At 39.8% G+C, this 25574-nt stretch overlaps 2 protein-coding genes across 3 annotated transcripts in view; one reads left to right on the top strand and one right to left on the bottom strand.

Annotated features, from left to right (window-relative positions):
* The first annotated feature begins 1227 nt into the window (after window positions 1-1227).
* On the top strand, window positions 1228-11940 carry CD164 (CD164 molecule, sialomucin). 2 transcript variants are annotated; one of them, XM_004674078.2, is made up of 6 exons: window positions 1228-1586; window positions 4099-4182; window positions 5371-5445; window positions 6706-6738; window positions 7832-7888; window positions 9482-11940. In XM_004674078.2, the coding sequence occupies exons 1-6, from the start codon at window positions 1334-1336 to the stop codon at window positions 9646-9648; spliced, it is 669 nt and encodes a 222-aa protein (XP_004674135.1). In that variant the 5' UTR covers window positions 1228-1333; the 3' UTR covers window positions 9649-11940. The 2 variants fall into 2 exon arrangements, with proteins under 2 accessions (XP_004674135.1, XP_012579220.1); XM_012723766.1 differs by having other exon boundaries at window positions 1229-1586; window positions 5368-5445.
* A 2658-nt stretch (window positions 11941-14598) lies between these two features.
* The window catches only part of LOC101630936 (coiled-coil domain-containing protein 162), a 35169-nt gene continuing 24193 nt past the window's right edge, over window positions 14599-25574 (bottom strand). Inside the window, exons 12-15 of the mRNA XM_004674077.2 lie at window positions 25261-25470; window positions 22255-22375; window positions 16424-16551; window positions 14599-14724 (exon numbers count right to left, since the gene is read on the bottom strand). Of these exons, the coding sequence (XP_004674134.2) occupies window positions 14599-14724; window positions 16424-16551; window positions 22255-22375; window positions 25261-25470 (585 nt within the window). The remainder of the gene's footprint in view (window positions 14725-16423; window positions 16552-22254; window positions 22376-25260; window positions 25471-25574) is intronic.

Genomic DNA, 25574 nt, shown 5'->3' with positions numbered 1-25574 from the left:
TGTTTACATCTGAGCAAATCTTCAATTTGTGTAATCAGTGGAACAAGTGTTCGCAGTTAATAGGGTACAGAAGGATCCCATTGACTTTTTTTTTTTTTAGGGAGGAATGAAAACTTTCAAGTTTAGGTAAAAATAACAGTAAGAAGTCATTTTGTTTCGGTGTTTTCATAGCCAAAGCAGACCATTCGTGTTATTTTATGAAGGCAAATGTGCATAATTAAACTTATATAGCAAAAACAAAAGCTGAAAACGGATTAAATTAAAGCCTTATAATGTAATCTTTACCATTCGTATAAACCGGCATTTGTAAATATTTGAGATTGGACATTAGATGGCGCTCGCTCTTAGGAAAAGCCTTTCAGTGACAGCTCAGTCACCAGCGTTCCGGAATCCAGTTCTGATGCCAAGCAATTGTGTGTTTCGGTGAAGTCGCCGTTCTGGTTCTGGGTTTCCTCACGTGTAAAATTAGGGGGTGGTCACGGAGCAGAGGGCTTTCCATCGCAAATCGTCAGTTTTGAATATAGTGGTGGCACTGACTGGTTGCTGCTACCGCTGATTGAAAACAGCAATCAGGAAGAGTCAGGCTAGGAAAGTGACAGGCAGACCGTGTGCGGCTCTGGCCAAAAGGCAGCGGGGTGACTTTAGTGCTCCAGCCGTCACAAAACGCGGAGGGCAGAGCAGAACCCCCCTGACCACACAGGGTCTCCCTTTCTCTGGTGGGGGAGGCCCTATCAGTTACTGCCAGCAACTCGATTTTTAAGAGGTACAGTGAGGGCCGTATTAAGGATAAATACACCTTGGGGCACTTAAGGATAAAACACCTCGGGAACCCGGAAGCACAGCGCAAACTAAACTCCCCCAGGTTCTACGTGCACCGCTGGGGGAACAACTTCCGCCCCCGGAACTCCGCGGGAGGCAGACCCGGGAGGTCACGTGGGCCGCGGATTACAGCGGAGGGGGCCGCTCCGGGGGACGCCGGGCGCCACGTCACTCAGGTGATTCCATCCAGGCCTCCCTGTGGCAGGAAAAAGAAAAGTCAGTTGCGTCTCGGGTGGCCACCCGAGCTTGATATAGCTTCTTGTGACTGGTCAGTTGCCTCCTTGTGCTCAGTGGCTTGGGAGACGGCCTCCTGACGCCAACGCACGACCCCCCTCGGCTAGGGTTCCCGTTGGTATCGCCCTCGCCCCGCCCCCGCCGCGGCGCGGGCCCCTCACGTGACCAGCGCGCTCCAGAGGGGGGAGCGGAGTTTCGGAGGCGGCGCCGCAGGGACCGGAGGGAGTGACGGAGCGTAGTGTGCCGCAGCTTTCTCTCGGATACCGGCGCGGAGGACGCGATGTTGGGACACTCTCGCCCGCTGCTCTGGGCGGCCGCCTGCCTGGCCGCCCTCTGTGTGCTGACCGCGGCACAGAGCACCACCGTGACCCCGAACGTGACTCAGGCAGAGATTCCAGGACTCAACACGTTGACCCCCACGACCAAGCCGACCCCCACGACCAAGCCGACCCCCACGACCAAGCCGACCCCCACGACCAAGCCGACCCCCACGACCAAGCCGACCCCCACGACGGTCACCACTCCAGTACCAGGTGGGCGCGGCTCTTGCGGGCATCCTGCGCCTTCCGAGGGCCGACCCTCCCTCCCAGCTCGCGGGGCGCCCGGGGCCAGGGCTGGGGCGGGCCGCGCTCCGGCAACATGGCGGCTCGTCGGAGTCCAGTCGGAACCCTCAGCTGGGCGGGTGGGAGCGCCCGGGTGGGAAGGGGCGGCCGAGCGGGAGTGGCCAGTTCCGACCCCAGGGTGTCCCGCGCTGTGGTTCTTAACGCGTTCTTCCTAGTCCCCTGGGAAGAGGGGACGTGGCTTTCTTCGGTGGAGGCTGCTGTGGGATTGGTGGCGGGGCGAGGCGAGGCGACCCGCTTCCAAAGTTGGCGATGAGATCGAACTCCTCTCCGGGGCTGGCCGTGTGTCCATTCAGTTCCTGGCTGCGAAAAGAGGCTTCTCCGGAAGTTGGCGAGAGAGGGAAAAAGAAACTTAGCCATGAATGTTCGTGTCTCGAGTTCAGTTCTAGGAAAATAGTCGCCTGAGATTCGATGATATTTATTTCGCGGATAGGTATGGGATAATATCGAGGTTTGACACTGAATGAATTAAACTTTACATGTCGTGCTGTATAAAGGGAGAAAAGTACCCGTTAGTGTTACCCGGTGCTTTGCATCTCTTTTAAACTACAAGGAGGTGGTGAAACATAGAGTGAGTAGATGGAAATGAAGTAAATTGCCGAAACCGTGGGTTTAGTAAATTGTGAAGCTGGGATTAGGACCCAGGTTTGTCGGTTTTCTAAAACTTGATTAGGGGCAGCCTTCACTTAAGCTTCAATTCTGCAATTGGTTTGGAGATTGCGGGAGGCACATACCGGATCTTAAAACAGAATTTGGCGAAGCCCTGACAACACAAAAGGGATGGGGGGGGGTGCGGGGGAGAGAAGGAGACCAGAAGGGGTAGGTTTAATAAGGTGAAGAAACCCTAGATATTTAAAGCTGACACCTAGTGTGACTGGTATTCTCGTTAATATTGGGTAAGAAGTAACTTGGAATCTTGACCGAAGAATTGCTGAGTGTAAGGATTTGCCTTGGCAGTTTTGTTCAGCCTGGTCATATTTTACATCCTTAGTGCCTGTATCTTAAAGAGAACATTTGAAATATTAAGTTAATTGTCTCTGTATCATTGAATGTGTGCAAAGGAGATGATTTGTTTTTGTAATAATAGTCGTATAAGCTGTAGTCTGAACGGTGGCAAGTTTAGTTGATTGTAAATAGTACTGACCATGGTATCCAGATAGTCCATGATATCCAGATAGACCATGGTATCCAGATAGTCCTCATCAAGCATGAAAATTTTAAACAGCATTTTCATCTGTATGCAACCCCCGAAGAACTTTGACTTTGTGCTTCTCTGCCCCCAAGGTACCATACATGTCCCAGTTTCTTGTATTAATGATAAAATATTGAAAGCAGTGTCTCTCTGCAGAATTATTTGTTAGATATGGGGAAAGCCAATGAGAATTGTTGTTCAGGACAAGTAGGTTCTAGGAAAATAGGTAGAACCGAATTCTGTAGTCCTTTTGTTCTTCTAGACACTAAATTGTGACAAGCCTTCCTTAAGGTCTTGTTTTTTGACCATTACATTATTGACACTTTGCTGACTTGATAAATTATGTGTAGATGATTGTAGCTCCTATATCAGTTGTTTCTGGACCCAGAAAATTATTTATGAATTGGGAATCTCAGGTTTTTTTCAGAATGGGCATCACCATAGCTTGGGTTCAACTTGTAATGAATTCTTATTATTGTTAAAAATTCCACTGTCACATTGATTTTTGGGACTGTCTTAGTGTGTAATGTTGACCTTATAACATAGCTTTTTCCCACTTAATTTTTTAGGGATGCTTTTAGAATGCTTCAATAAACCCTCAATGTCTGAAGTATACCTGTAAAAAGTTTTTAGATACCATGAGGCACTGAACAGTCCCACTAACTTCTCTGCTGTCCATCTTTCTCTTAAGTCGGTTTTTAAGGTGGCAGGTGGTTAAAAAGCAACGTAAGCATGAGCTCTCACTGCTTAACCAATTTTTAAGTGTGGAGTGTTAGCAATAAACAGTGTTATATAGGAATTGTCTAGAAGTTTTTGATCTTGTGTGAAATTTTGTGCTCATTGAACACATTCTCCATTTCCCTCCCCCAAACCCCTTGCAGCTGGCATTCTACTTTCTGCTTCTGAGTTTAACTATCTTAGCTTACCCTCCTGCAAGTGGAATCATGTAGTATTTGTCCTTCTGTGACTGACTCACTAAACATAAAGATCTCAAGGTCATGCCTGTTTAGCATATGGTAGAATTTCCCTTTTCAAGTGTTATAAATAATGTTAACCCTGTACAAGTATGTTTTCTTTATCCTTTCACCTGCTGATAAAAATTTTATCGATTAAAAAAAACTCTGACTTTCCATTTCTCTGAAATGGGAAATTCTGATAGTGTATGTAATGCTTATGTTTCAAAAAGTAGTATAAAATGAGCTATTAATTGACATACATTTTAATCTCCACCAGAACCCTGTGAAAGGCACACCTGTGTTTCCTGTTTTAATGCTAGCCATGATAATATTTCCTGCGTTTGGATAGAATGTAAAACAGGTAAGAAATTTTGGATTGCTTCGATTTTGAGAATACAAAACTGTTCCACACAACATTTAGAAATATACTGTAGAGTATTCTTGAACCTTGGAAATTATGTAGCATGTTTAGGATAGTGAATGCTGTTTATTTTGGAGATCAAATATTTTTCTGTTAAACTTCCAATTGATTACTTAACAGTCCTCCTAAAATCTCTTTGTCTTCCATTTCTCTGTCCTGTAATTTCTTAGACTTGGTAATTTAGGCTCAGTATTCCTTAAAGGAATAGAAGTTGTAAACCTTTTTAAGGTTGGATGTGCCAAAACCCTAAAATGTGAAAGAAAGTTGTGAAATTTTTTCCTAAAAACTGTTCCCCAGAAGAATACTTAAGGTATTTATCTGTAGACCACTTTCTAGATAAACTATAGAGATACCTTATAGATCTTGGGTGGACATTAAGATGAGGGAGAAGAATGATGTGAGGAAAAGGTTGATTAGTCTGATTTGTTAAGCTTTAAAATTACCATTAATTTGATGGATGGTTAAAGAGTTAGATAAAGATATTTTGAAATACCTGTAAGGTTTTTGTTAAAACCACGGAGTTGCAGCATCTATTTCCTAATAAAGGTGGTTACAATTTAAATCATAAAATGGAATTGAATAGTGCGCTCCTACCACCCTAAACACATTGTATGACCGTTACAGATGTTGGCAAGTTTCAGAGATTGAATGCCCTGCTTTGGCATATGTTGAGAAAACCTCTCTTCCTAGTTCCCATTGTGGAAAGCTGGTTCAGAAAGTGTAGAAGACTTAACACAGAAAAGTTGTAAGTCCTGCTGCAGGGCAGCTCTCCTGTTTATCATGCCTTTATTAGACCCTGACCACTTCTCCCTGCTGACTCGGCCCCCGTTTATGGATGGATTCTTGAAGATTTCTTTGATGATACAGTAGCCATATCACAAGTCTGAGATGATCTAAGTGTTTCAGATTTATCCATTCAATACATTCATGTGGGTTTTAGAAGGATATTTTGAGAAAGCCTGTGTCATGATTTTAAAACGGGAAAAGAAGAATGACAGTATTTTGTTGATAGTGGACTTATAAGGTGTTTATGCTTGAGTTTGATTTTTGGAAGCTGTTCTGGAGCTTTAATAGTCAAAAATAATATGTGAGTGGTTGGTGTCATTTGTCTTTATTTTTCTATAGCAGAGAAGAGCTATTGTTCACAAAATTCATCGGTAGATACTGATTGCAAAGCACTAAACAGCACAGAATACTGCTTTGGTAAGTACACACCCTGGCTGCAGGGCAAAGTGGTCGCAAAGAAGTGAGAAAATCATTGCTTTGGTAGCCCTGTTGCAGTATTTGGTCTTGAAATGTTCCTGCGGTTAAAGTGCAGCCCTGAGAGGCTTCAGCTACTTCTGCTTGAGTTCAATTCCTGCCTGCCCCCTAGGTGACCACATGGCGTGGCAGACCTCTCCTGAGCCTTCCGCTGCTCCCCTCAGCAGTGTACTTTACTTCCTTGACCTGCCTGTTGTCCTCCCCACTCTGTCTCTGGTGAAGCCTCTCGCCACTCCTGAGCCTCTGGCCTGTACCCCAGTTCTGTATGCATAAATAAATATTAAAAAAAAAAGAAAAGAAATGTTCCTACAAATTTAATCTTATTAAAAATGTAAATCTGAATGGCATGTTCATGTTGATTGATAAAAGGACATGTTGAAGCTTGATGTAGTAATTTGGCTATGCTGTGGAATATTACAAATGCAGATGTTTCCACCTTTTTTCTTTTTGCAAAAATGTATTACAGTTTAGACACCTTTCTTGGATAACCTTATTCTGGCACGTTACTGGTTACTTGCTGTGATTTGTATGGTTTCTGTCATAATGCTGTGATTAAATGAGTCTTTCCTGTATTCATTTAATTTGTTCTTTAATTTGAATAACTTAATTACTCTAAATTTCTAGATAAATGGATAAATAATTCTACTTGTTTTATGGTAATCAGAATTTATTTTGGCTATAGAAGCCAATAAACTCTAAATTATAGTGGCTTAAACATTAGACATATTTATTTGCTTTGGTTTTCATGTGAAGAAATCTGGGCTAGAGTATACCTATACCTAGAGAGAGAATAGTAGCACTAGCACCATTAAGGCTCTAGGTTTTTACTCTTACTCCTAAAAGTAGCTTTGCCTTTACTCTCCAAGGTTATTGTTCACATTGCAACCATCACATTGATTTCCTGCCTGCAGGAAGAGCAGGGGATCTCAGAGGTCTGTCTTTCTGATGGCTACCTGACAAGCAGAGAGGCTAAGAAATATCTTTCCTGAGGAGAAAGGAAGTGTTGCTAAAAAATTGGTGCTTCTAATTTTAAAGAAGGGGAGATGGTTACTGGATTGAGAGTCTATTCCACAGATGGTACTTAAACTATAAAAATTGAAAAATGATATTCAGGTGAATATAGGTTGGGAAATAGTGTGTATGGATTAGGAAATTTTTAAGACAATTTTGATTTATATATGCGTTTCTTCTTTTTTTTAATAGCGCCTACCTCCCCATTGCCAACCAATTCTACAGGTAATACAAGATAAGTTACTCTTTTTTCCTCCTTTCAGATGCTCTTGAAGGATAATTTTTTATTTAACACTTAAATGTTGTTAGTTTAATAAAGATGAGTATATTTTATTTAACCTTGGACCACAGTAATTAGTTAACATGTAGTGTTTGTGACAGTGACACATAACGCGAGTTTTTTACTTTCATTGAATCTAGCAGTTTGTCATAACTTCGTGTATAAAGTTTGCAAGCCACTTTTTATGGATTTTGTGGAAATCTTGGGAAATACAGAAACCTAATGAACAAAATTAAGAATTCTAATTCCCATCACCTAAATGTTTTCAGCAAGTTCTCTTAGCAGGAGAGAAAAGCATGCAAATAAATGTACCTGAGCACATCCATCAGTATTAAGATGTAGTTTATTAGTCTCTATAAGCAGTATCAGTGCTAACATGGTCCCTTAATAGGACGTTAGTTTTCTTACAGAGATATTATCAGATGATTATTTAGACTCAAGTAGTGTGGCAAACTAGAGCTTACCTTTGGGCTATTACAATATACCTTTGGGCCAGTGGACGCATGTTCTTAGAAATAAAACTTCATTGGGAACATAACCAGGCCCTTTCATTTGCGTTATCTTTGGCTGCTTTTGCACTTTACAGTGCACAAAGCCTGAAATAACTTACTGTCTACTTCTTTAAGAAAATTTGCTAACTTTTGAATTAAGATAAATCTTAATGCTGGTGTAAGAAATAGTGAGGAACACTTGCCTTCTTTTTACCCTGGCTTTTAAAGTTAATAGTTGTTGTCTCAGAAGCTAGGTTATTAAAAGCGGTTGTAATTTCCATTACTTCCGCAGACTTCATCCAGATGTATACATGGATTCTGTTTAGCTATACATAGATGTTAACATAGTTTACAATTGCTTAATGTTTAAAAATGCATGTAAAAGCTAGTTTTCTGTATGTGTATGTCAGAGTCATTAACTGAATTGCGACCTTTGTTCTCTAAAATACTGAAGACATACTGGTTGGTAGCATTGTTTTAAAACAATGTAAGGGAATGGGAGAAAGCTTAGAAATTCAAGGTTTTTAATACATTGTTTATATTCCAGCTAAAACCACAACTCTGCCTTCCCCTTCTACAACTTCCCCCATAACTACTACATCAGGTAACTGAAAAATTTTTTTAAGTATCAGTGATTTAGAATATGTATGCAAAATTGCCTTTTATACTTTCTACCATTTTCCAGTTTTATTCATAAATATTTGTGAACTTAAACTCATCTCTTCATTTAGAGGACTAGGATAGTAGGATGTTAAAGCAGTAAAAGATAGGTTTACTGAGATTCTTCTTTTTAATGTGTAATCACATTGGCATAACATGTTAGAACTAAATGACAATTGTTTTCCAAAACCCTTTAAATACAATTTGTAAAATTTAGTTACTTAAGACTTAAAAATTGAATATTGATTGCTGTTAGGAAATCAGTTGTGTGTAATACTAGAAGATGGTAATTTGATCACTAACAAATACATACCTCAGCTTTATATTTTTTATCATTTCTAACATTTATTAAGTATGTATGAAAATTAACTTTTTATTAGATTTGACAAAGTATAAAATAATTTTTTGGGTATAGCACAGGACACCATAGGTACAGTTAGTAATGCTTTTCTTGATTCTAATGAATTTTTTTTAATTGCCTTCATTTTTATGTTACCTTTTAGTGAAGTCATTTTTACAACTACAGAATCGTTGCAGTTAATTTTAAACTTGACCAGCTCACTATGTAGCTTTTAGAACCAGTGTTTATTTCATAATCTATTTAAGAAAAAGCAAATTTTTAGAATGTCTTTATATTAAAGTTCATGGTTCCACTTGAAATGTTTTTACTCTCTGAAAAGGAATTTGTTTTGTTTCCTCTTGAAATGTTTTATACCCTGAAAATTCAAAATTTTTACATATTTTCCTTATAATTTGATAATACTTTCTTATAGTGTAAAACTTATAAAGACACGCTTGAGATACCTTAATTATGAGTTCTTTTGCTTATTGGAAAATATAAATTGCAGGTAGTCAAGGTTATTTTAATTTTTTAAAAAGCTGCAACCACATTTTTATTTGCATAACATTTAGTAAAATTCATATTGTGTATATTTTAGAAATAAATGTTAATTTTTACTCAGTTAACTAAAAATACACAATCTGAAGAAATTGCAATTTTTGAGTACTTGACATGCTTAGGTCATGATTTATATATTAAGAGAATCATTTTATGTCATTTTTATAGTTGAAGTTGTGTTAGTAGCACTGACCATCTCTGGATGGAATAAAGAATAGGATTGATAAATGGTTACTTCCCCCAGTTAGGGGAATTCTGAAGACATGATTCAAAAGAAAATATTGTATAAAATTTAACACATGAGCCCTCCCTGGTGGGATGTAACACTGCAAGCTAGCCACAGCCACTTCAGTGCAAGTTCGATACTTGTACCCAGAGGTGAGCCACATGGTGCAGCAGACCTCTCCTAACCCGCCTGCTGCTCCCTTCAGCAGAGTACTTCGTCAATCTGCCTGTTCTGCTCCCCATTCTGCCTCTGGTAAATCCTCTCACCACCTCTGCAAATAAGTAAATCTTTAATAAATAAATAAATAAATAAATAAATAAAATTTAACACTTGGCAAAAATGGAAGCTTGGGCAGATCTTGAAATATGAGGAGACTTAAACAGTGTCATTATTTTCTCTATCTCATTTAACAGGTACAGCTAATACCACTTTAACTCCAACTTCACAACCTATGCGGAAATCTACCTTTGACGCAGCCAGTTTTATTGGAGGAATTGTCCTTGTGTTGGGTCTGCAGGCTGTCATTTTCTTTCTCTATAAATTCTGCAAATCTAAAGAACGAAACTATCACACTCTGTAAACAGACTAATTAAATTAACAAGAATGGACGTGTAACTCATTGAAACCAAAATATTATCTCAAGATGTCCCACATGGAAGACGCTATTCCAGGATCTTTGAATTTCCAAAGGCTGCGTATAGGATATTTGGAGCATTGTCTTCGAAGAAAAATCTGTTAAATCATTTTGCTCAACAGGAATATTTAAGATATTCTGCATGAATCCTTGTGGCTGTCTTCTTTTATTTTAAATGGCTGCTGCTGTGGGATTATGTTCTCTCTTCTTGACATGCCAAATGTAACTTTCTGTAAGTGATGGAAACATTGTTCTGCACAGGCAACCTCATGATTCTTTTGGCAGTTTAAATTTAGTCCTTTTAGATCTTAAAAGCTGCATTACTTTTACCCTAACTCAGGATGTAGTTTAGTGACCAGAACTGAGAAGAAAGTGCCAAATGAGCATCTATTAGGTGGATTTTTGGCTATCATTTCAAAATGGGGATAAATTTTAAAACTTTAGTGTCCTTAGAGTAAACTGTATCCTTAGAGTAAAATTTTGTGCTTGATAACAGTTACTTTTTTTCTACATTAGAAGTAAGAGGCCACATAGGGAATTACATTCCAGATTTAAAGAAATGAATGAAAAGGATACAGACATTATAGTAGGTTATTGCTCATACTTGTAAAGCACCTTATATCACTGAGAAAATAAAGAACAGTGCCTTAAAAGATACAAGGGAAAGGTATGCTGTAACTTAAATGACTGAGGCTGGAAATTGGTCTGAGGATGTAACTTGTTGATGTGAGCAGTAGTGAATCTGCTTTTAGGTACCGTATTGTTAGTATTTCAGAAAACTTATTTCAGAGCTGAGTAACTTAAGCGCTAAAGGCTCTATTATACAAAATTGAAAGCCTTATAGTGAACTTCCCAGTATTTTTCATATGGCTGTTAAAAAGTATAAAGATAAAGTTGATCTCTATTTTCCTTTGTGCTTCAAAAAATGTACCCTAGCTTGTTTTGAAGGACTTCACCAAGTTTTCTTGAAAAAATAACTTCTTTGTGAGGTAAAAAAAAAAAAAAAATTAGAACGCTTTCCTGACTCTTTGTGTGAGTCTTTTTTTTTTTTTTTTTAAGTTTTGAGACCACACATGTGATTAGTGTAATTTCAGGAAATCAAAGGATTTTTTTGGTTTATCAGATAACAGATTTTTAATGATGATATTGCCTTGAATGGACAGAATGTGCTTTTTCTTAGTTTCAGTTCCTGTAATGAGCATGCATACTTTTATTTAGTTTATTTGTGAAGCACTAGCTTTTTTGGTTTTAGAGGCATATTTCTCCCATACTTTGACACATTGGATTAGTTTAGAGGCTTCAATTTGTTTTAAGTGAAGTTATGTTTTTCTAGTTCATTTAAGTTTTTATGTTTTAGTTTCTTTAACCTATAGTGGCTGAGTGTAGCACTTGGTTTCATTATGTTATAATAGGATAGAACAAATTGCTTTGGTCCATTTCATAAACAAATTCTTTGCATTTAGATAATTGTATTAAAGGCTCTTAAAATGAAGATTACTCTTTATTACTTGCTGGTACAGCTGAAGTTTTTTTTACTTGCACATTTGTACATACAATGTTTTCAAGTGCCTTAATTGTTTAAAATCTCTGGCTTCAAAGGTTTTTGGGAAAAGGTAGGTTTACCTCACAGTTTTGTGTTTTCATTACCTGTGATATTCTAAGGTACCTCACAAAAACTTTTATTACGGTGCCACGGCTATTAGTTTTTAGTGAGTGCTATACAATATAATATTCATTTGAAAATAAATTCCATTTCTCCCAAAAGTGGCATCAATTAGCTACCGTGGCTTATTTGTCATTTGCCTAAGGGTGAATATTTTGCCACACATCAGTGTCAGCACATACACTAGTTTCATGAACTTATGAAGCCTCTCATCTATAATTTCGAATACTGCTCTGACAAAATCATAAGATTAGATTTTGCAAGTCTACAGGACAGCTCTTATAACAACTTACAGCCGTCCCTTCTACCCCCTTAACTTCAGCAGTTATCTTGAGCCATTAATAAATAATTTTTGGGTTTTTTAAATCCAGAAGGTATATAGCAACCTCTTCAGATTTTTCATCTGATTTGTTCATGCAGATGTTGTTCTATCAGAAATACTTGTTTTACTTTATAGGTATTTGTTGCAGACACTGCTGTATGTAGAAATTATTTCATTTCTTTAGAAACTGTAAAACTAATCTGTATCATGTACCAAACTGATTTAAAATAAAACTACATGTTTGTTAAATTCACCTACTCTTTAATTTTTTGAACTGTGAAATTTCACACTAGTGATTTTACCTTACCAGTCTGTTTGGGGATGGTGGTTGATATATTTATTAATTTTTGCGCTGTAGTGGTGTTTTGGTCCCTAGGAATTAGGATTAATTTACAGGGAGTATCAGTAATAATCACCAAATAGTCTGGGTATTTGTTTTTCGCTGATGAACACTCTAGCATTGATTACAGGTCTTTTTTTGGAAATGTTTGGGCATTTATGGCATATCTGCAGTAGTGGCATAGGGTCTTTCTTCATGGGTAACTGTTACTGCTGCAGCCAGTGGCCTGCAGATTGACTTAGGCCTGCATTCTGAATTCGAGGCTGTGATTCTCCTTGGCTGACTCAGCTCGGGTTTTGGCTATCAGATTGTTTCCCATGTAGATCAGAGAGATTCTAATAGGCTGCCTATCTGACTTCACTGGTCACATAAATCTCTGTTGCCAAGGCATTCTAACTATGAATACATCCCTGCTGTCCTCTGTACTAGGTTTATCCACTTTGTCTTTGGCATTTAGCTTCTGCTGTTCTAAGACTGCATCATCATTGGAATTAGTATCACAATGAAAAGCTTGATGAGATTGTGAATTCAGTTGTTCTGTAATTTAGCATTCTTCTACATTAAAATCTGTGCTGCATTTCTAGAAGTATTCCTGTGACTACCAGAAATGAGATATTTTTAAAGGCTGCTGTGCACGTTCTCTGGTTTTCAGATCATTGCTTGAGTAAAGGATTAAAGGACCAAGGTTGTCATTTCTTTAAGTGCTGAAGTGCATTCTATGAGCTCCTCACACATAGGAGTAGAATCCTCAACTATTGTAATGAGTCAGTGGAGCACTTTAGGCTCCTAAGCCACAGGCTTCAGCAGATAATTCATTGCAGTCCACCATGGGTGATAGTGTGGTTATCATGCCAGTGTGTGTGAAGAATTAGCATTCAAATTTCTGTTGGCAAGGTGCTCAAGCTCAAACTTTCAGTCCAAAAAAAAAATCCCATCTTTGTGAATCTGTTTGCTAATACCACTCTGGTAAATCTATTATTTGTGGGCCAAAGAGGAGGCAGAAACCACAGTATTCAAACAGGGAAAGTTTCTTATGAAGAATATTAACTGTAATGAGCTTGAAGTAATGGAAGGAATAGCTGGTAAGGTATACAAGAGTGGCAGATAGGAGTGCCCACTGTCCTCCAGGCTTCAAGCCCAGACCTCCTCAGTGAGGGTGTGGCCAAGACTCCTGGAGGGCGGTGAAGTACCCAAAGCATTTCAGAACCTTTCAGAAGTAGCATCCCAGTGACACTTAACCATCAGACTGCATGTACTGCTGGTGCTAGGGACTACAGAAGCTGCACGCACTGCAGTAACTTGATATTAGAAGCCATGTGCAGTCCAGAAACTTGCCCAGAGGAGTACCTCAGGCTTGGGAGAGGACCCCTTGTCCTATAGGGGTCCTCCAGCTCTCCATTGGGAAAGCTTAAATATCTTACCAGCAGGCAAGGAAGGAATACGTACGGTCCAGATTCATCATTTCACAGCAGACAGTTAAGGATGAATTCTGAACTGAGGTAATAAATTGATGGCTGGTACTGTAACTTGCCATTTATAATTTTCTTTTTTTTTTATAGAAATGTTCATAGGCATTTATTATAGCATTGGCCATTTATAATTTTCATACCAGAGTCATCAGTCTTGCTCTTTGCTTTTGCATTTTATATTTCAGAAGTGTGTGTGCGTTTCGACATTTAATCAATTTTGGATTCTTGTGTATTATGCAAAGTGATAATTTAATCTACAAATAAATGCCTCTCTAAACTCAAAAAACCACATACATTATATATAAATTTATGTATTTAAATATTTGGCATATTCTGTTTCATAGTCTTCCTTACCAGAGATAGATTTTCTTGTCTGAATAAAAACAGTTGGATTGGGACATTACAGATGTCTGAAGAGAGTTTTGGTATGTGTAAAAAAAATTAAAAGACTTAGAGAAGATGATAAATTCTTAAGTGAAACAAATAGAAATAAGTGCTGTAAGGTTTATTTGGACTAATCTGTTCTGGTTTTTCACTTGTTAGGAATATTCCTAACTGCTTAGGGGCTTAAAGTCACAGTGCTATCCAGGTATCACTGGCCACTGCAATGAATTAATTCTTAGCCAGGGAGCTAAACCGCAACTCAGTGGACTTCTGTCTCTTCCGCTGTGCCCCTCAGCAGTGTATTTCAGTAGATTGCTTGTTCTGCTCCCCACTCTGTCTCTGGTGGATCCTCTCACCAACCCTCCCACACACACCTCTGAGGCCTCCACCCGAATTATTATGCATAAATTAAAAAAATACTGCTTAGCATCAATGCTCTCTTCGGGCTATCCTATCTAATCAGTAACTAGATCCTATATTGAGAGGCTGCTGGTTAACCAGAGACAAGGCATAGGTTATAGAAGTACATACCAAGACCTATTTTAAAATCTAGGGCCAAACTCAAATTACAGGCTAACTGTGTGACATTCAAAGTTGTAATCATTGAAGTTATTCAATGGTATTTTCATAGTATTGCTAATAAAAACAAGATAAAGTTTAGAATCCTTTTTTTATTTATTAAAATGCTCATAGAAATAAAACTTGAAAGGATATTTGATTACCAATCAAGTTTGAATGGGATTCTGGATGGAGCTGTTTGAACTTGAAAAGCTGAAAGTTGAACACTTTCTCCTACATTGGGTAGGAAAACTTCAGCAATCTTTTCTTTGTGTTTAGTAGGTTCCTGCAATATAAATATTAAGTAGCTATTTTAAAGAGGATGGTTAATAATTATAGTTATAAAATCACAAATTGCTAGTGTGACCAAGATTATTGGTTCAGTCTGGATAGACTTCAGTTAGTTAGTGTGCCTTGTGCATATTTAACCATTTGTCATAAAGAGAATTACCAGGAGTGAATCCATCAATGGAAAGCCATTTCCAGCTACAGAAAAAAACAACATCATATTTGAAGTAATCTAAAAAATTGTTAGTGCAATGTCATTTTCTAGAACATTGTATTCTTTCATTCCAGTCATGTATCGATTCCTCTTCAGTTGGTATTTATCTGACTGACCTCATTCATAAGACTTGCTTTAAGAGGTCAGACCTTCGATTGGGAGAGGTTATAAATAATTTTGTGCCATTCCTGGACCTCAGACATTTTGTTTGTGGTATTTTTTATTGTACAGAAGTCAATGGTCCCTCAAGATACCTCCTGATAGAGTAGTAGTATTAGTGATAAGCCTTATACCATAGCCGCCTTATACTAACAGCCTTCTAAATCGTCCAAATATAGTAGATTGCTTCCAAACTGTTAGAATATGAATGATATTGTTTACTATTAACTTAGTCCTCTCAATCATAAGCGTCGTGAGCACCCCACCCTCTCCCCCCATGATTGGAATATTCACTGTGAGGAGTGGAGTATTAGTGAAGTCAACCGTAAAAGCTCTTAGGGTTCCACACATACCAACTGAATGTTGCTTCCTTTGGAAAGGTGTTTGTAGAAATAAATCGACATACACTAGAATTTTACCTTTCAGTGAAATATAACTGCACAGAGATCAGCAAGTACACAGCCTTATTTGATCAGTGACTTCAGTTGAGTATATTTCCTCTATGTATGTGACTTAACTGCATGTTTAGAAATAGTACAATAAACTATTAGTCCAATAACTTTGAGACCTTTGGCTGCAAAAGTCTTTGGCATATTTTCACTAATGGAATGATTACAATTACAGTTTACTTTTTTCCTCAAGGTAAGAGGGGAAGAATTCTTAAGAGTGTTAATTAGATATGCAAACCCTGCAAGGAGAAACAATGTAATTCTTACTTAGAGTAGTACAGACTAATCAGTGGAGAGGATATAAATGTCATTTTACATACTCCGAAAGGTGAAAAATTATAAAATATTTCAAATATATGCTATTATTCAACCTCATTTGCATTCCAAGTATTTCATCAGAGGGTATATTTTTCATGTTTTAAGACTTCTAAAACTTCCTGCTCTTTCAGAGAGCTCAGAGAAGGGATCTGATACTTTTAGTTAATTAGTTTAGATGGTTGAGGGGGGAAAAAAATTTAAAGAGAACAAAGCAAGGTGTTGTCACTGACTTCCATATCTACTTATTGGCTTGTAACTGAGTCGGTACTGTGGATTAATTGTTTCAAACTCAACTAATAAGTGACACCAGCAAGATGTTATTAAGGAAGTGATGTCAGCAAGATGGAGAACAGAAAGCCTTGACACCTTTCCCTGGCAAGCACTGACTCAGTAATAATTTATGGACAAGTTTCCTTTGTGAGAAATCCAGAACTTCATTATTCAGACCCAAAGCACTTAGACAAGATCCTGATCTATAATTTTTAATATAAATTTGAAGTAACCCTAAAAACATAAATTAACATTTTATATACATGATCAAATTTATCACTACTTACAGTCTTTGGCCTTTGAATCCTTCTTGTTATTTTACTGCCCATAAGATTACTCTTTAAAAGATGTTGCTGGGGGTATATGGATGAGGTGGAAGCAGAATTTAAGGTGTACTGAGTCCGAGATACAAGACCTAAAATGTTAAAAAAAAATTTAATAAATTATAACTGATTGCAATGTTATGATTTAGATTTAATTCATAAAATAGTGGCGCTTAAAATGGGCTTCTAATCCAGGTTCATCAGTTTTGAGTAAGGATGTCAAAACTTAGATGGTGTCTTTTGCCTGAGAGTCACATGCCCTAGTGAAAGAGAAAGAGGTGAGGGGTGACTTTGGACTATGACAGATGGAAGTGGACAGAATAAGAGCTCTTTAAATAATAAGGGTAGTAAATAACTGAATTTGCAGAGTGAGAGGAATAGTTCCCAGATTATTGGCTCAAAGAACTGGATGGAGGGTAATGACATTTGCTGAGACAGCAGCACACTGCTCTCTGAGGAGCTGTTGTGGGAGCAGTTGGGATTATTTTGATCTGTTGAGTTTCTGAGCCTGAAACACTGAATGCAGCTGTCAGGCAGTCAGCGGGAATAGGGGTCTAGAGAGCTCAGAGAAGTTTAAGCTGCAGAGGTGGACTTGGCAAAGTTTTGGGAACATAATGTAATTACCTAACAGTATCAAGTAAGAGAAGAATAGGCTGGACAACTCCAGTGTTTAGAGGTTGGATCTAGGATGGAGAACTGAAAAAGGAGACATAGAAGAAGCAGTCAAAGAAGGAAAAGAGAAAGAAGTGCCATGGAAATATAGAAAAAGAGTTTCTAGGAAAAAGGGGTGGTCATCTGGCTCAAACATTACTGAGACATGAAGTAAGTGAGGATTCAATAGTATTCATCAGACTTGAACATAAGGAAGTGATTGTGGTCTTGGCAAGAGCAGTTACAATGGTGTGGTGGGGATAAAAATTAGGTTGGCGGTCATATGGCGGAGGCTGATACTTAGCCATCAATGACCATTCTCTCCTTTCTTTAATAATAGAATTCCCAACTTTTTTCTTGAATGCATCATATCCTGGAATAAAAGCCACATTTCCCTGCCTCCTTTGCACTGATGTGTGGTCTTGGGCTAAGTACTAGCCAATGAGATATGCAGATGTGTCATATGTGGTTTCCAGGAAGTTTCCTTTAAGTTTCTTTCCTCCACCCTGTTTGTCAGAAAACTTAAGTGGCTGTCTTGGACTATGAGGTGGAAGCCACAAGTTGAGATTGGCAAAGCACATAAAAAACCTGTTCCCGATGATGGCAGAACTATCATAATAATGCTGGATAGCTTATATCTAAATTTTCATTTATTAGAAGTAAACTTCCCATATTGTTTAGGCTAAGATATGTTGCTTTTTTATATAAATATTTTTGAATTTTTTTAATCCTATGGCTACAGGTTGAATTACACAAATTTAGTGAATTAAGAGTGAGTTAAGAAAATAATGACAACACTTAAGTTTGATGAAGAAATATAAGAGAAGGAACATGTGGTCAAAGGAAACTTGTTTGATGGTAGGTTTTATGATCCTGGCACATAACATGCTTAATAATAAATAATAGTTGGCTACAAAATTAAAGTATTAGCTGAATGGAACATATGAATGCATAGAGGGGATGAAGATGGATAATAGTTCATAGCTATTGCACAGGTAGGAGCAAACAGGACCCTGGGCCCAGGGATTGACCCCTGAGGAGAAGGGGGATATTCCATTTTAACAGCAGGGAAGGAAAAAGCAGTAAAGCTCACTCTCTAACTGCCTCTACTTCTGATGCGGGGAGCAGGGAGCCTGCTGTTCACCACCACCACAGTAAGGGGACACCCAGCCATCATAAGCTTCCAGCAGAGAAAGGATAGGTATGGTTGGCTTCTACCTGCAGCACTGATAGCTAAGGTAATTATCTGGCTGGCACCAAATAGACAGGCGGACCCAGTCCCTCCCCTGGAATGAATCTACACATAGGAAGTCATCACTAACCCCCTGCTATCACTGCAGAAGGGACAGATAGCAGCTGAGATCTGGGAGTGATTTCTACCTCTGCTTTCTGGCCATATTCCCAATCCTGTCAATCGGGGTTACCCTCAGCTGCCTTGTGGCCCCACTCTGCTTCTCCATGCATGTGCTGGTGCTGGAGGATATTGGTATATGAAAATTAATCAGAAATCCTGTTTAAATGCAATTGGAGGCCCTAGAAGAGAATTTTACCACACTCAACACTTTGCAGACTGCTGAACTACCACCTCCTATGCAATCCTTTTCCCAGCTACTCCCCATTTAATTCATGTGGTAATAGCCTTAACCTGGCTGCCATTCTGCTATTGCCAGCCAGTCCTCACTGTTCACCGGAGATTCATATATGAAGGTGAAAATGGTTTTGTGGCTATGCAATATCAACATCCTTCGATGAAAACGAAGCAGCACCTTTGTCTTCCCCTACTATAGCCTAACAAGCTGAGTCACAGGAGCTCAGGTGGATATGCCCCCTAGCCAAGGACAATTGCGAGCATTGACATTGATAGGAGATATGCTTTGGAGTAGCTCATAACTTTGGAATGTTATGAGAACTGCATGGTTTCCTGACTTCCACTGGAGACAAAATTTAAAATGGACCTGACATTCAGGAATTGGTGGATGCTATGCTTTTATCTACTGCCTTAACTATTATCAAGATTCCGGAACATTCTAAAATTGACTCCCTAAAACAAAACAATGGGTTAGATAAACCAAACCAGTAAAGCCCTAAAATTTTGGCTAGAATTCAGACTTAGCAGAGGAGGGGAGAGTAGGGAGGGAGAACAAATTGGGGAGGAAATACAATGACCTACAAGCGCTCTGGTGCGGGTGGTAACATGTATCTGAAGAAGTGTGAACCTTACAACAATACAAAGTGTTGTAAACCAATGTTAGCTCAATTAAAAAAAAAATGACTCTAGAAGATGAAAGAAGTCTCCTTGCTAACATTTCCTCTTACTATTATTGCTGCTCTTAAAGAAACCCGTAACAGCCAAACTTCTGTCATAGTCTAAAGGGACATTTTTTCAAATAACAAGCTTAGGAGAATTGGCTAGAGAAGCCCAAAAATTGATCCCGGAAAAGGAAAGACGATTGGACAGTCAATAATTTTTGGTATGACAGAGAAGTCTCTGACTTGGGTCAAATAACAACCTTATCCTACAGGAAGTCCTAAAATTTCCACTCCCAACCACTGTACATGCATTAAGCCATCCTTCCACTTATAAATAGCATTCATAGATCAATATGCATGAAGAAATATCAATAAGGCCACAAAAAGTATCCACCTTACTTGAATCTGTCTAAAACACAACCCAGGGAAGCCTGCACACACTGCTCCTGGACATTTTAAATCACCTAACTGGCCAATTGAGTTTTGGCAGTGGGATTTCTTACAGTTGCTTTGTTTTGTGGACAGAAATATGTTTTGGTCATGTCTGTGCATTTCCTAACAGGACTGAGGCCTTTATAAACAGCATCTGTCTCTTCTGAAGCCAAGTTCCTACCGAGGGCCAGGATCCCTACCTGGAAAACCCTTCTGGACCTATTTAGTGGAACACATTTTATTAGCCAGGTGGTCCCAAAAGTTTGTTGTCATTTAGCTGGTTTTGCAGTTCTTACCATGCGTACCACCTTCCATCCTCTGGTTTAACCAAATGCACCAACAGTATGATTAAACTCAACTACCGTGGCCCAAAGTCTTGCTGCTTGTCCTTCTAAGTCTCAGATCAGCCCTTTTTGGAACTTAAACTCTCATCCTTTGAAGTTGTCACAGGGTACCCACTGTGCCTCTTTTGATCCACAGCTGACTTAAGGTGAAACAGTCAATACTATAAAAGCCTAACAGCTTCTGTCAAAAGTAACCGTATTCTGGTTGTGCAATCTTTTCACTGAATGCTCCAGGGCGACGAAGGCCTTTAGCAAAACCCCGTAACCTGGAGGTCCACCTGTTGGGAAGGACATCTCCAGAAAGGCTCTCTTCAGTCTCATTGGAAAGACCTCCATCTAATATTGCTAACAAGCCCTGTGTAGGCAGACTCCATGGAACAGACTCTTGGATTCACGTGACACTCTAAGAAGCCATCACCTCTGCTGGTCCTGCACACCATCTGGTAACCTCAGTTGACAATGGGTGCACGTCTCCTCTGCTGTAAGACGTGACATCTAAGAAAGGTCCTATCTGACACCAAGGGACAAAAAAGGCCACTGAATCTGGAATAAACCTAGCCTGTGATTAATGCTTACAGAAAAAGATTTTGTTCAAAAGAGGAAAATGTGAAAAGTAGTATACCCTATTAAAGGAGGAAAGGAGAAGAGAGTTCACAGATCAAAAAACTACAGCACCCAGATGCCAGCGGGAAGCCGTGCTCTGTCCCAGTCCCCATGGAAGGCTGGCGGCACCTCCTTACCGTAATGGCTCCACTAAAGATTTTAAGGGGAATGCTGGCTTTGGCTCTAGGGAAGTCCACTGTAAGTCTCTCTATGAGGCTGCACTTCCCAAAATACCTTTTAGTTGATGTTTCCAAATCAACCCACTGAATTGGTGAAATAAACTGATTACTTTTTGTTTGAGCCTAAACAAAGGTAGCCTTATCAAACACATTAACCCAGAGCAGGATTAAAAAAATATTTAACCAGGTTGAAAACACGGGGTAAAAAGAGACAGAAATACCCAGAGAATAAGGAGAGGACGGTGTCAGTTACAGAACTATCCAGGACCCATGACCAAAGTAGGGCTCTTGGGTCCTCTGGTGCTCTTCCTCTTTGGACTGGGGAACCTGGGATAGGGAACACCAGTGCTGCGGTGAACGGCTGGCAGCAAGACCAGAGGAAGGAGGAGCTTTACTGGCAAGCCCAGTCCTGTCCTTATAAACCCAAAGTAGCATTGCTTGATCTTTGAAGCTGACCGTCCTACTTCGGAAAGGCTGTGTTTTCTCAATCAGTCACGCTTGTAAGTAGGCAAAAGGAACATGAAGGACAGCACACCTGTGTCAACGTGTAACAATCAACTTAGTGCTAATGTACATGTCAGATATGCATTATCTTATTTAATCCTAAGAATGCACCTTTGACATGGGCATTTCCATTTTACAGAGATGCTGGTTAACCAGCAGAAGGTCACAGAGCCGCAGGGACAGAGTAAGGATTTGCCCATACATTTGACTATTAGACTCTGCTGCAGAACAGGAAAGAGGACTGGGTAACCTTAACAGGTAGACAGTCATGGTTACTGATTTGATGATATTTCCAATAGTCAAATGGAGAAGAGAATTTAGAATGAACTTAATCCTCATCCTAGAGGAGAGGAAGCTAATCTAGAAATGTCCTATGACCAGTCTCTGCTCCAGGCTGCCTGCTGACTGTCCTGCCCATAGCTGTTAGACTGGCAGTTCCACAGGTCTTCTCACAGCCAGGAATCACAGTGTTCTCGTAAAGAACATCTGAGAAGTATGATCACTAGTGTTCCAAGGCATTAAGATGCTTTAAAATCTAGCAAGGTACCCAATGTTCTTCAAGTGGCATGCTGTAAACTCCTGAGACCAGTTTATATGGTTGAGTTGCTTTAGTGGAGGATGTCAGTACTTCAAGGTGAAGTAAAGTAGAAAGTTCTGCTTGCAGACCAAAATGAAGGCTTAGTCATTCATGTGTAACTCATTCAGTTAACAAACATTATACAGCACCCAGACAGTAACTACTGGTTTGTAGGTGCTAGTCCCTGAGATCCACCTTCGATTCTGCCCTTGGGCCTTGAGAGCTTGTTCTAGTAAGAGGAGGGGGAATCCTTACCATCTGGTGAACTCATCTGGACAGACAAGTGCTCAGAGTCATTAAGCTGACTTTGTAGTTCTGCTACTCGCTGGAAGGCGTCCAGCTTCACGCTGCGCTCCTGGGCAAGACGGCTTCTTGTCTGAGGGGAAAAGTGCTTGGGAAGCAGACATGCTTTTTGATGCATACTTTAGTCCCTTGGGTTCCCAGAGAGAGCTGGGTCAAAGGGCTGCCCGAGGAATATAAGTCTATACTATAAGTCAGGTTGAACACAGTTTCTGAGGATATAGGGCTCGAGAAAGACCAAGAACTTAGCCAAAGAGGAACAGAGGCAGTCCTTGAGAGACCCTTATTACTTTAAGTTTTGCTAGGCCTTTACTCAGAGCTCTATCGTTTATGTTTCTTTCACCAAAGAGAGTAGAATAAAAGGGAGGAAATAGGGCCCTGCTCACAGAGAATCTTGCAGGCCAAACCATACCTCTGCCCCAAGGAGCCGTGGGCGCTTCCAGGTGATTTCAAACAGAGGAAAGATATATAACCTCCCCCCAGACCTCTACCCTCCCCTCAATTTATCATCAGCTGAAAATGACCTGTGTACAGATTTCTAGGCCTGATAGATGATGTCCATAGCGGGTGACAACCTTTGTATTTCTTCACGTTGCTCTCCTCTTGTACAGCTGGCCCCTAGCCCCCTGGCCTGAAAGTACCTAGATCCAAAGGGCACATCATCTGCATAGATTACATGTATTTCTTTCTTTTAACATATATATTTCTTATCATTTCCTAATTGCTTTTGTAATGGGTTAAATGGTGTCTACCCCCACTCCTCAAGATACAGCCTTATTTAGAAAATAATTACAATGATTACTAGATGAAGCATGGGCCCTAAATCTGATGACTGCTGTCCTAATAAGAGGAGGTGAGGACAGAAACAGGGACACAGCGGGAAGAGGGCCAGCTCATGAGGGAGGCAGAACATCCAGTGACGCAGCCATAAGCCCAGGAACGCCAGGACTTAGGCAGCCTTAGAACTAGAAGCGGGGCAGAACAGACACTTCCTCAGAGTCCTGAGGAACCAGCACTTTGACTTCAGATTTCTGGTCTCCTGTATTGTTAGACAATAAATTTCTATAGACAATAATTTTGTTTTAAGCCAGGCAGTTTGTGGTAATTTGCTATGGCAGCCCTAAGAAACAAACATGCTAATCCCCAAAGTTCAGCCACGTGTGTTTTAAATTCTGGTCTTGTCCATACAGACCCAAACAGAATGCTCCTGAAATCTTAGAGCTGTAACTATGGGCTAGTCTTAAAAACTTTCATTGAAGGGGGTAGTTTTATGTATGTGTGTGTGTGTGTGTGTGAGAGAGAGAGAGAGAGAGAGCCCAAGGGCAGTTTAACTTTCAGTAGCTGATCAGGTGCCTTAAGAATTAGGACAACTTCCTAACTACCTATTGAGGGGATTTATTTATGGACCCTCCTTCCCCATAGCAGATAGCCAAGAAGCAAGAAATGCTTCTGGGGTTAAATAAGTTTGAAAAAATTAGCAAAGAAAAGAAACATAATTAATTCACTTGATTAATCTTTTTTATTAACAGATCACATTTATTAACACTGACCTCTACTTCATAGAGGCTAGCGCAGTAACTTGCCCAAGGTTGTGTAAGTTCATGGCGGAACCAGGATTTGAATCCAGGTCTATTACCTAATTATTTAATCCTCCCCAAATGTCAGAGTAAATGTGTTTCTCCATTATACTGATGAGGAAACTAAAGCACAGACAGGCCACCTTGGCCCACAGACCTTGCTCAGCTAAGGGCTGGGGTGTAAATCTGACAGTGACCTCCCCAGGGGCAGGCTTCCCACAGGGACCCTACTGCTGTCTAAGGTCAGATGGTGAACACGAGCCCTGGAGTTGGAGGCTGGAGAGAGACTGAAGGAGCCTTGCTGGCCACCGGCTCTTCCTGACGGAGGGAGGACTGCTGAGGGCAGGTAAGCCCAGGGACACAGGAGGTGCCAGGAAAGTTGGAAGGGTGGTTTAGAAAGATGGATGATCAGTTTTACATACAAGTACTAAGCACATATATTGGTTGAGAGAAAACTCAAAAATCTTTGATTACTTTTAGAATCTCTGCCATGAAACAAAAAATTAACTCAAGAAGACCTTGAGGAAGTAATCAATGAACATCCCTATTTCTGTGGTAGCTTTTAGAAAAGCATAATTTGAAGGACAAAAGCATGACACCAAATTCTCCTTAGACACTGGTCATATTTTATTTTTCATGTTGAGGATTTAATTTTCTTTTTCTAAAGCTACTTGTTTTCTATTTCTATAAAAATATTCTTTCTAGTGTTGCCTTAATTCAATTTTTAGTCTTTCTTTCTTTGCCATCAATTATCCTAGAATTCTCCTGACTAATTCCTCTTTGAGCAGTTGAAACACTTGGCGATAATTGATAATTTAACTTTCCAGCTTAACTAACAACTCTGGTAAATATGCGTGAAGAGCCTGCCCTGAAGTGATGTTTCTTTTTCCTTTTGTATTGAATTACATTGTGGTCTCCTTTGTTGGAATTTGCCTTAATCCACATCTACATTATATTATTTTCCCCTTTTTTTCCTGACTGGGTTGTATGTTGTCTCTGGAGATCACTTTGCCGTTCATTTTTGTCTCTGCAGTTCCAGAACACGATGAGTAAAATCTTCTTGAAAGAGCTCCCATAACATTTGCTGCTTTTCCAGAGTACTTACTGGAATTTTCTAAAAGATCATTGGTTCAAGGATTAGAGCAGGTTGAACACGTTTTCCAGAAGTTCAAGGAAGCCAAGACACCAGGCCTAAACGCTGTCAGGCCATCTTTCCCCCTAAAGCAACCCCAGCAATCACCCCAGTGGGGATATAAATATTTTGTGGCATGCCTAGGAGTGACAAAGATGGGGAAGCACTGCTGTGGGAGACCGGAGAAGGAAAAGAAAAAATGAACTGCTTCTGGCTGTCATCCTAGCTGCCGGGGCCTCTCCCTGGAGTTACCTGTCGAAGTTCTCTCTGAATTTTCTTCTGCTGGAGCTGGCCCAGTTTAGAAACCCTCTTGGCCTCTGCAGTGAGGAGCTGCAGGCGCTGTTCTTTTTGCTCAACCTCTTCCAAGAGCTTCTCCATGCTGGAGGTTTTCATTAAATCCAGCTGCTGTCGGTAAAGAGCTTCCTGGGTCACTCTATGTTCTAATTGTTTGAGCAACTGAGCCTGTGACGGGAAAGGGTCAAAGGAAACGAAAAAGGCACAGAATCTTAGCAGACAGGAAAAGGGGGGAGTTGATCAACCCAGTAACTTTCCTTCCTTGGAGGCTG

The sequence above is a fragment of the Condylura cristata genome, unplaced genomic scaffold, assembly GCF_000260355.1.
Source record: "Condylura cristata isolate star-nosed mole 26May11 unplaced genomic scaffold, ConCri1.0 scaffold00001, whole genome shotgun sequence".
NCBI lineage: Eukaryota > Metazoa > Chordata > Mammalia > Eulipotyphla > Talpidae > Condylura > Condylura cristata.
Note: the sequence above shows the minus strand (reverse complement) of the source record. Positions and strands in the feature narration are given on the sequence as shown.